Source organism: Canis aureus, chromosome 9 (genome assembly GCF_053574225.1).
Source record: "Canis aureus isolate CA01 chromosome 9, VMU_Caureus_v.1.0, whole genome shotgun sequence".
In the NCBI taxonomy this organism is placed as follows: Eukaryota; Metazoa; Chordata; class Mammalia; order Carnivora; family Canidae; genus Canis; species Canis aureus.
Window position 1 is genome coordinate 62,886,856 of NC_135619.1, and position 12,114 is coordinate 62,898,969.

The 12,114-nt window shown below is 45.4% G+C and overlaps 1 protein-coding gene across 2 annotated transcripts in view; it reads right to left on the reverse strand.

Moving 5' to 3' along the window:
- Positions 1-12,114, reverse strand: part of KCNK10 (potassium two pore domain channel subfamily K member 10) — a 130,447-nt gene that overhangs the window by 65,149 nt on the left and 53,184 nt on the right. For both annotated transcript variants that reach the window (XM_077910273.1, XM_077910274.1), the window contains exon 2: positions 7,160-7,494. In XM_077910273.1, coding sequence (XP_077766399.1) covers positions 7,160-7,494 — 335 coding nt within the window. The remainder of the gene's footprint in view (positions 1-7,159; positions 7,495-12,114) is intronic.

Below are 12,114 nucleotides of genomic sequence, written 5' to 3' on the forward strand. Positions count from 1 at the left end.
ATGATAGAGATGGAACCTACCTGTAGTAAGCTTATTGCCAGGGTTAAGTGAGCTCAGACATGGAAGCACTTGGAACAGTGCCTAGAGGAAAGTGAACAACCAAAAAAACAAAAACAAAAACAAAAAACCAGCAGCCATTTTTCATTACTAAGACAGTTGTGCAGGAAATCTCTCTGTTACAGTCATCTGCAGAGTCTCCCGTGTCGCCTCAGGGGCAAGAGTGCAGAGATGGATGGTTCTTATGTGTCCCCTCTGGGTAGAACTGCTGAGGCCCAGCTCTGGTTAAGTGGCTTGCCCCAGGGCATCAAACTAGAAGATCCACACACCTCAGCAGGGCATGAACAGCAGCCAGGCCCTCAGTCAGAGGACACAGGCCCTTTCACTCAGTTACACCTTGGCCTGATGGCCATCCTATTGTTCCACTGACCTGCGCCTTGGGGGCTGCCTGAGGCTTCTGGGTCTCTGAGGTTTTCTGGAATGTTTCCCAAACTATATGAGCAACAATGTGAGTGAAAGAGAGGGGGATTGGCACAGAGAGAGATCTGTGGAGAGATCAGCGTCCCCACCAAAGCTTGGGATAAAGATGCTGACCTAGGTGGCCATGGTAAGCCCTCTAAATGGAATAGGAAACTGCTATGTTGCCTCCCCGGGCTCAAGCCATAAAGACACAGCCCCACTGGTGTTAGCAGCCGGAGCCAGCATTCACAGAAATTTCTGTGAAGGTGACTTCACGCTTTAACAGTAGAAGCAAACTGAGAAATTTTGTCAATTAGAAAATTTAGGACTGAAACCCCAAAGGGCATTTAGCAGCTTTCTTCTCTTTCCCCTCAGTAGGCCTCGAGGAGGGACATATTTTAGTAGGAGCTTTCTGGTTTCTTTTTTCTTCCTTCCCTAACAAATGAATAATAGCAATCACAACAGTAAAAGTAACTAAACTGCAGACCACCCTAACAGGTGGACATGAATAATACCATCATCTCCTGTTTACAGGCGGGAAGCTGAGACCTGGGGTGACTCTCCTATTTCCCAAGGCACCCAGCCAGAAATCAGGAAAGAGATTTAACATAGGAAGGGAAACTGCAGAGCCTGGGTGCCTATCTCCAGCAATGCTGCCCACCGGGCCTCTGCTTGAACAAGCAATGGGTGCAGAGCACTGAGCAAGCACTCCAGAAATCCCTGCTGAAGGGAAAGGAGTCATCTGCAACTTTCCTTTGTCGAACTCTCTTAAATGTGCCCCCTTCTCTGTGCCCAGCATCTCTCACCTCTGATGTTCTTCTAGTGGCTCTTCCTTCCTCCAATTTCTCCTTCCACCAACCCAAAGTCCCCATTGCTAAAGAATTCTTTTTCCAAAAGAAAATTTTCATCATGTCACTGCGTTGCGTAAACTTTTGCAATGACTCCCCACTTCTCGGGGCGTAAAGCCCAACTCCTAAGCAAGTTTCGGGGGGCAGCTCCCAAATCCAGCCCACTTGCCTCTCCAGCCTCATCTAGCACCTCTCCCCATACCTCTCAGCTCAAGCCACACTGATCACCTGCAGCTCTCTCGACAGGCCACCCACTCCACTGGGATGCCCTGTATGCACGGCCTGTATCATGAACCTCCTCCCACGGTCTGTGTTTCTGTTTGAATGTGTGGTGGTTAAAAGCCTACAATACATGGCCAGACTGCCCAGGAGTAACTCCTAGTTCTTCTAGGATTTTAGTAAATCCTGGATCTTCTAGGTGACTTTGAGCATGTAACTTTGCTGCCTGCTGCCTCAGTTTCCTCATCTATAAATGGGCACAAAAGACTATCCTTCTAGAACAGTCGTAGAGACTAAAAGAAGATGAATAGCCATGGAAACTTCCCTGACCTCCGTTTGCCTCATTAGGGCTCCCATTTTTCACATATTTCAGATAGCTCCATTCTGATCATCACCAAAAAGACAGGAGACAACAAATGCTGGAGAGGATGTGCAGAAAAGGGAACCCTCTCGCACTCTTGGTGGGAATGCAAACTGGTGCAGCCACTATAGAAAACAGTATGGAAGATCCTCAAAAAATTAAAAATATAACTACCATATGATCCAGTAATTCCACTTCTGGGAATATGTCCAAAAAAACCAAAAACATTAACTTAAAAAAATATACACACCCTCACGCTCATAGCAGCATTATTTACAATAGGCAAGACCTGAGTGTCCATCAACAGAGGAGTAGATGAAGAAGCTGTCACATATATACAGTGGAACATGAATGGACCTTGATGGCATCAGGCTAAGTAAAACAAGTCAGACAGAGAAAGACAAATGCTGTATGGTCTCACTTATATGTGGAATCTAAAAAAACAAAAACAAAAATGAAAAATTTGTAGTAAAAGAGATCAGAGGCCAAAGGTAGAGGTGGAAGAGGAAGGTAGTCAAAAAGTAGAAGCTTCAGGGTTGCCTGGGTGGCTCTGTCGGTTAAGCATCTATCTTGGGCTCAGGTCATGATCTCAGGGTCTTGGGACGGAGCCTGCTTATCCCTCTCCCTCTGCCCTTCCCCCTTACTCATGTGCTCTCTCTGACCCTCTCTCTCTCTCTCTAAAACAAATAAATAAAAATTTTAAAAAGGACCAACTTCAGGTTATAAAATACATAAACTAGAGATGTAAAGTGCAGCATGATGACTCTGGCTAACCCAGCTGTGTGATACACAGGAAAGGTGTTAAGAGAGCGAATTTTGAGGGTTCTCACCACAAGGAAAAATTTTTCTATCTCTTTTTGCTTTTTTCCTTTATTGTATCTATACTTGAAGTTAGATGCCAAGCAAACACAGCAGTAATTGCTTCACAATACATGTTCGAACCATTCTTCAGTACACCGGAAACCTATACAGTGAGGCATGTCAATCATCTCACCATAAAACTGGGGGCGGAAATAGCTTCTGGGGTTTCTCAATCTCAGCCGTGGTGATATTTGACTGGATAATTCTCTGCTGTACTGGGGGATGTCCTGTGCCTTGCAGGATGTTTAGCAGCATCTCTGGTCTCTACTCACCAGATTCCACTATAGCACCTCCTCAAGTCATGACAATTGAAAATGTCTCCAGATGTTGTCAGATGCTCCCCCCGGGGGGCGGTGGGCAAACCTCCTCACCATTAAGAACCACTGCTTGGAAAAAAAGAACCACTGCTCGAACCAGGGGATGTAGGGAACTGTTGAATCACTATATTGTACACTAATATAACACTGGATGTTAACTAACTGGAATTAAAATTAAAACTTAAAAATAAAAGAACCACTGCCTGAAACTCTAAGCTGTTAGAATAATACTATAAACATTAACGACAGAGGGAATGATCTTTTTTTTTTTTTTTAGCACTCACCACGTGCCAAACATCGTTCAAAGCCCTTCTCATGAATTATAGAATTTAATCCTCTCAACACCCCAAGGGTGAGGGATTTTAGGCGCATTTTATTGATAACAAAACTGGATCAGAGAGAGGTTAGGAACTTGCTCATGGTCTGTTTTATTCTCCTCTTTTCTATCCCCAGCACCTCACATGTGACCTGATACAACCTGATACAACAGCTCAATAGCAACTTGAAGAATGTATGAATGAATTCATTAATGAGAAAGTTCCCTGCATAACAACAGTTGAATCAGGGACGGTGACCCATTGGTCTTCTCCCAAGTCCCACAGCATCCCCATAAAAGTAGTTTAATTCTTTTGAAACTCCTTCCCCAGCTATGGCTCTTTCAAGCTATCCATACATTTTATGGGAGTTAAGCTGTTCTGGGCACTCTGTTCTTGTTATTAATAACATGAATTACACCTTCCAGCTTACATTATGAGGGATTTACTCAATCCAGCCAAGGGTCCTGACATTACCAGATAAATACCATTGATATCATCTTCAACCTGTCAGTCTCTCCTTTCAGACTTTGGTGAGGTACAATGATACTATTTTTCCAGCTTGGAACATACCACGCTGAAAACTCTTCCAAAAAAGGGTGTTTCTTATGAGCACTATATACAGTGCTGCTCAGACACATGAAGTCAGAGAATGCTCCCCTGGTCCGGAAGGGTGGGCCTTTTCATCCTACGAAGGAATCAGTGAACAGAAGGGCAAACCATAACTAATTGGTTCTTGATGAACACAGATTCAGTATTTAAATCTGCTTAACCCGTGTTGTGAAAAAGACCATAGATAAACACATGTATAGATCCTTACATTACAATGGCTGGAGATCTTAAATATCCCAAGCCCAGGATTCACACCCAATGGGTGCAGGGAGAAGACATAGGGACATGCTTTCTGTTATGAAGCAGGGAACTGATGTTTCTTGACTCTCTTAAAATTCTGGAAAGTGTTAAACACAAAGCAAACATTTAAGAGAGAGCTGAGGTTATGATAAAGCAATACCTACTGAAAGACCTTGTAGACTCATTGAGAGGAAGGGCCAGGTCAGACAGATCTCACTTTGAATCCTAGCTTGGCTACTTTGAGGGTTGGAGAGGTACTCCACCTACTTTAGAATCAGCTTCCTCACCTATAAAATGGGCCTAATTGTGCCAACTTGAAGGGTTGTTGACACAATTCCATGAGATAATGAGGGTAAGGTATCTGGATTTCAACAGGTGTCTCATAAAGGATAGCTTTTTTAAATTATTACAAAAATGATCTTAAGGATATGTGTGTCTTCATGTGCATATGCACACACACACACACACACAAACACACACACACACACACACCCTTCGTTTCACAGAGAAAACTTTTGAGGCCAAAGCAGGAGAGGAGTTTTAATGGCAACACCAGAATTAGAATCATTACATGCCCCCATCCCATCCATTCTGGCCTCAGAGCTCTTTCATGAAGAAGAGAGCCAAAGAATGGGCAATACAGAAATAAATAAACCAGTGCATGGAGAATCTCAGATATCCAGTGGCATCATCAGTGTTATAGATTTCGTTTGATATCTCAATCCAAAAGGATTTCTCCATCGGGCAATAATTAGATGCAAAGCAATGCAAAGATGATATGATGTGAATGTTTTTCCTCAAGATCTCACTGTCTAAGGAAGGAAAATAAATGCAACCATGAATCTAGATTCACTTCAGACCACTTTTTACGTTATTACATGTATTGCAACTAAATAGAAAGTATCTCACCACGTACCACCACCACATGTATAATTCTGTTCTCGTTTAAACTTACTCCAGAATTGTTTCCCCCACTTTTCTATGACATTCTAGGCATAGATTAGTGCCTTAAATCTGGCACAGATTAGTACACCACTCCCATCACCACGAATTTTATCACATTTTCTCATAAAAGGAGAAGAAAAAAAAAAAAAGACAAAGCTATCCAACAAAGGATAATGTGAAACACCACCCTTAGATTTTCACATATTTAAGTTTTCTTTTTTAGTAAAAATTACAGAAACACTGATATAAAGTCATATTTATTCCTGGGAGGGAGAATGTGTATTTCTACGTATGTAAGAGTCAAGTCAGATGATTACAATTTCTTTAAAGGACTACTATTGTTATGAAGGTTCCAGATCATAAGGAGCCCCAGAATTCCCCTACCTTATCAATGCCGTTAGAAAGAAACACACAATATATATACAATGAAATATTCCTCAGCTATCAGAAAGGACAAATATCCATTTGCTTCGACGTGGATGGAACTGGAGGGTATTATGCTGAGTGAAGTAAGTCAATCGGAGAAGGACAATCATTATATGGCCTCATTCATTTGGGGAATATAAAAATTAGTGATAGGGAATAAAGGGAAAGGAGAGAAAATGAGTGAAAATATCAGTGAGGGAAACAGAACATGAGAGACTCCTAACTCTGGGAAGCAAACAAGGGGTAGTGGAAAGGGAGGTGGGCAGGGGATGGGGTGATTGGGTGACGGGCACTGAGGGGGGCACTTGATGGGATGAGCACTGGGTGTTATGCTGTATGTTGGTAAATTGAACTCCAATAAAAAATATACCAAAAAAGGAAAGGAAAGGAAAGGAAAGGAAAGGAAAGGAAAGGAAAGGAAAGGAAAGGAAAGGAAAGGAAAGGAAAGGAAAGGAAAGGAAGAAAGAAGAAAGAAAGAAAGAAAGAAAGAAAGAAAGAAAGAAAGAAAGAAAGAAAGAAAGAAAGAAAAAGAAATAGCCAGGCCAGTCTTGCAAACCCTGCAATAGCCTGGACTATAGTAGCCATTAGAATTTAATGCAGATGACCCCAGAGCAGACGAAGTCATGGGAGCCACCTTCTCCATCCCTCTGCCTTATGAAGTCCTAGAAAGATGTGACTCTCCTTTACCTTCATAAATGTCACCGCATTCCAAAAGGACCTACCCTTCCTGGTTCAGGAGCATGTGCAGGATGCTCCGAGGCAGCCACCCTCCCTCCCCTGCACGATGAAGGCCCCCAACTGGGCCCTCAACCACTTCCCTTCCTCCTCTGGGACTTGGCACCCTGGGCTTCACAGTCTTCTGAAGCTTCCTGTTTCATTTGCACCCATCACACCACCTGAGGGCCATCTCCCATGGCGCTCCCAGCCACAGTTCACCCCTGCCTGGGTCACCCCCACCCCTGCTTTCATTGCCTGGCTTCCCTGGGTGGTAGCCCTTCTCTACCTCCATATTTTTACAGATATTTTTTCCTTAACATCCAAGGTCTGCAAGGACCCCCGCACAGCGCCTGATACAAATAAGTGCTCAAGAACAGCAATCCTGATTATTACTATTACGGCCAGCCTTATTATTGCACCCCCATAAATCCACCAAAATATCTCTGCCACGCCACCAACAGCCTCCCAGGTAAAAACACCCCTGCTTCTTTAACATTTCTTTCTCTGGCTTCTAGGACAACCCTCTTGGCCCAGGGTCTCGCAGACTTTAAAATCAGGAGGCTAATCAGCACCCGCCTCCAGCCCCCTCACCCAAAAAGCAGGTGCTGCAAATCCCAACCTCCCAGCATCGAGGCTGTTGCACGCAGGGGCCCTCTTCCCCCACAGGCCTCACTCTCTGGCTTCTTGGAGGTCCCAGCCCACGTGTCACCTCCCCGGAGGGGACCTCCCCGACCGGCAGGAGCACCTCAACCAGAGGCAACAACTCGATGAGCTCCAAGGACAAAAGCCGAGGTGGCCCTCGTCCCCGCAGGCTGTCCTGTGGCTGGCGCGCTCCCTGCTCACCTGGATCAGCGTCTCCAGCTCCTGGGGGCTCACGCAGATGTGATCCCGCAGGAATTCCGCCTTCTCCAAGGCGATGGTGTTCTTCTGGCTGCTCTCGAAGGGCTGCTCCAAGGCCCGGAACACCAGACCGCCCGTGACGAGGTAGACCACGACGACCACAAAGATGGCGACGACTGTCTTCCACTTCATGACGGTCTGCAGGCCCCCCTGGGGGGCGCCTTCCATCCTGGCTACCACCGTGGCTCGGGAGGAGATGGAGAGGCGCGGGGTCGCGTGGTGCCCGTTAGCGGCCCCCTTGGGCTGGCACACGGGGGGCGCTGCTGTCGGAACGGCCACTGAGAACAGGGCGGGGTGGGGGGGGGACAGGGGGAGAGAGAGTTTGTTGATAAACATGAGACACAGAACATGCCAGAAACAAAGCACAGCTTGATGGGATGAGCACTGGATGTTATACTAGATGTTGACAAATTGAATTTAAATGTAAAAAAGTGGAAAACAGTGTGGAGGTTCCTCAAAGAGTTAAAGATAGACCTGCCCTACGACCCAGCAATTGCACTGTTGGGGATTTACCCCAAAGATACAGATGCAGTGAAACAGCAGGACACCTGCACCCCAATGTTTCTAGCAGCAATGTTCACAATAGCCAAACTGTGGAAGGAGCCTCGGTGTCCATCGAAAGATGAATGGATAAAGCAGCTGTGGTCTATATACACAATGGAATATTCCTCAGCCATTAGAAACGACAAATACCCACCATTTGCCTCAATGCGGATGGAACTGGAGGGTATTATGCTGAGTGAAGTAAGTCAACCAGAGAAGGGCATCATCATATGGTCTCACTCATATGGGGAATATAAGAAATAGTGAAAGGGATTATAAGGGAAAGGAGGGGAACTGATGGGAAAAATTAGAGAGGGAGACAAACTATGAGAGACTCCTAACTCTGGGAAACAAACAAAAGGTTGCAGAAGAGGAGGTGGGTGGAGAGATGGAGTAACTGGGTGACGGGCACTTGATGGGATGTGCTCACTGGGTGCCCAGTTGTCACTGGGTGTTATGCTATATGTTGGCAAATCGAACTTAAATAAAAACAAATGTAAAAAAATAAAAAATAAAAACAAATGTAAAAAAAATGTTTAATATAAAAAGAAAAAAAAGAAACAAAGCACAGATGTCTTTCTCAAGCCAGCTTTCAAACATGAGGATTCAAAACTGGCAGTGAGGGAATCTGACCAGTTGCTAGGTGCCTGTTTCAGTTCTTTAAAAAAGAGCACCAGGAGTTCTGGGTTTGTTGTTTTTTGGTTGTTGGTGGTTTTTTTAAGAGTAGTATTAACTGAGTTTGAAATTCTTATACTTTTCCACAAGGGACCAATTTAGAAAGCCAGGTCCTCTGTGATCTACAATTCATCCCTTCTCTCAGCCTCCTCGGTGAAACAATGTGTAAGTCACAGGACAAACCATCATATTTGAAAAACAGACATGTTGTTCAACTTGGAGAGGAAATAAATAGGAGCCAGATGCCCAGCTACCTGGTCCACGTACTGAGGACCACAGAATACCCAGAGTGGACAAGAGATGAACATCTAGCAGGTTTCAAAGTCCCTTTTATCCCAGGTTGTAGTCACAAAACAAAGAGAAAGAAAGGTGAACTTGCTATCAGGCAGACGGGTCAAAAATCAAACACGGCAAAGAGAGTTTGGGTCTCAGCAGGCTACCAAAGTGAAAAACAGAAAGCAGGTAACTGGATTGAGGGAAGGAAACAACGAGTGATGTTTTATGCCAAGTAACTCAGTTCCCTGAAAAAATAATAATAAAATAGGTTCTAAGTGCATTTCTCAATAAAAAATGCAATGACTTAGATGTAATCACTCCTGATCTATTAGTGATAGAGTTTTTCTTCTATTTTCCTCCAATAAGAAGCCATTGGAAAAGAAACCTCACCTCATCTTGAGAACACATTGAACTCTCAAGGGTCCCTGGTCTCTATAAGGGCAGTTGCATTACCTTGGAAATAAATATGTGAAACTGGAGGCTTTTCCAGAATGGCAGGGAGAGCAGGGTCGTGTTGTGCACATTCTGCTATCGTGCATTTCGGAAATCTGTCCCGTGCAGCAGTGAACAGCACTGAACTTCAGTTTTGCTCTGCCTTTATTATACTAATGTGTATTATGGCCTCTGTCACAGTGCAGCCTGGCCATTGTGCAAATAAGGTATTAGGAGATGGTATTAGGTAATTACCTAAGTGGAGCAAATGATTACAGAGCAGATTGCTCGGTCCCTGCTTTGGGAAACTCAAGAAAAATAAAAGCAGGGGAATGTCACTCCCTCTCTGTTCAAAGCACCAATGACCCTGATGACCCCTTGGCCAGAAGGGTGGTCACCTCAAGGAATCTAGGTCTATAAACATCTGCCTTTCCTCCTAGCGCCTCAAAATCAACTTTTCTCTTTGAAAACCAAGGAGAACATCAGCCTTTTATTATACATTTTTCTAGCAAATAAAGTCATTAAATGCTACGTTTCCTCCTGAGTCACTGAACACCAAGCCATCTGGAATGTCTCACTGAAAGATTTCAGAATCAGAATAAGCACCTTGGGCATCATGTTCTTGTTAATCCTGCCCCCAAACCACTACTTGCAGGTTCCTACAGCCCTGGTTGATACTGAAGTGCATCTGGTGTGGGGCAGCTTTCTTTCAACCTTGCTCCCACACCTCCCACTCACTCACCCTCCTTGCTGTATTTCTCAGTCCCTTGTGCCTCTCACCATTCCCAGGACCACCAACCTCCTCAGTGCCATCATCACAGCTTACCTGGACCAACCCAGCAGCCTCCTACATGACCTCCCCGCCTCCACTCTCACCCACCTTTGACAAATCTGGTGTTAAAAAACACTTCTGGAAGCACCTCCTCCCCTTTTCCCCTGCTCCCTCTGGGGTTGCCAGAATAATGGCCCCCAGAGATGTTCATGTCCTCAATCCCGGGGCCCTATGCCTGTGCTACCTGACATCAATTCACAAAAGGAACTTTGCAAATGTGATTAAGTTAAGGATCTGGAGATAGAGAATTCTCCTAGGTTATCTGGGTGGGTCCAATGTAATCACAAATGTCCTTAAAAGAGGGAAGCAGGAAGGTTAGAGAAAGACGTAAGGAAGGGAGCAGAGGTCACAAGCCACAGGATGGAATCAGCTCCTAGAAGCTGGAAAAGGCAGGGAACAGACTCTCCTCTAGAGGCTCCAGAAGGATCCAGCCCTGCCTACACCTTAATTTTGGTCCAATGGGACATTTTTGAACTTCTGACCTCTAGTACCACAAGATAATAAATAGGTATTGCTTTAAGCCACTAAGATTGTGGCAATTATTTACAGCAGCAACAGGAACCTCATACATGCCCACTAGACTAGCTCTCTCTTGGCCCACACTCACTGCGCTGTGCTGTTAATAGAGCCTGTTTACTTGTCATTTGACCTAGAGCTTCAGGAGGGTAGGCCCTGAGTCTATCCCCTCACCTTTGTACCCCAGTGTCCTATACAGTGCCTGGCTCATAATACACTGATTCAATGAATGGAGAATAAAAGGAAGAGATATTGGCACCTCCAATCCACACATACAGTGTGATTGAGTGGTGTTCGGTGGAAAGAGCTTGGCAGTCCACCAGCACTCAACAGCAGATGCTCCAACACAGCAGTGCTCTGTTCCCTCCTCCACACCTTCATGGGTGTTCCTTTGGCCAGCAGCCTCTGCCCCACCTTCACCTCCTGGGAAACACCCAATCTCCTCCATCTCAGCTCAAAGCTGCCTCCTCTGGGAAGCCATCCTGGACTCTCCAGGCAGGCTCGGCAGGCCTGTCTCCCCCACAGCTTATAAATTCCTTGGAGTCTGAAAGCTTGTCTTTTGATTGTTGGATCTCCATTTCTTGGCACAGTGCCTGGCATAGATCAAATGTTTGTTTTCTGTTGTTGTTAACTCCTTCAGACTATAAACAAAAGCCTCATCAGAATCACCACCACCCTCAGTAACAAGCATTTAGCCAAGTCAGCATGAGGTGCTTGCTGTGCTGTGGTGGGGATAAGTCAGGGCCCCTCCCAGCCTTGGGGGTTTGACATTCTACTCAGGGAACATCCTCCACAGGGTCAGGTGCCAGACAGTAGGAGGAAGCCTGATGACAGCCTTGTACTTGGAGGTCAGCTGGACCCAGGTCTCCTTCACTGACTTGCATCTTGGATGTTTCCAAGGCTTCTAGCATCCCTGAGGCCGAGCAGAATTGGGCCTGACAAAGGTCTTTCGCAGATCACTTCCTGATGCCAGTTTGCTAAGAGGCTGTCCCTGGGAGCAGAGTCTGAAGAGAATCCACTGATCCTGAGTTTCCAAAGTACCAGGAGCAAACACCGGAGTTTCAGTCCCAAATCCATGAGTGTCTGGTTGACCTGGAAACCATCACTTCATTTCTCTGTTTCCTCATCTGCGGAAGGTGGACCATAAGGACTCCATTGGAGGGCTGCAAGGCACATGCATGCTCATGGCCGCCACATATCTCTCTTTGCAGATAAAGAAACTGAGAGCCAGAGAGATTTCATGACTAAACTGAGGTCAAGGGGGCAGAAAGTGGGGGAACCAGGATTAAAATGAGAGTAATCTGACTTCAAAGTCCATTCTCTTCTGGAGCATAGGAACAGAAAAATAGGATGCAAAGAAATCCCCTTGGTGGAAAGGGCCCTTTTATCTGAAATGTATCAATAATGGATGGGGTACAGAAAGTAATGACCTATCATTCTTCACAACTCCAAAAGCATTGCCAAGAATCAATGAGAAGAGAAAGGCTGGAAGGGCAATACCCCTTCAGCAAATTTTCGTTTTAAAATGTTCCCTCAGGGCACCTGCGTTGGCTCAGTGGTTAAGCATCTGCCTTTGGCTCAGGGTCTGATCCCGGGGTCCTGGGATGGAGTCCCATATCAGGCT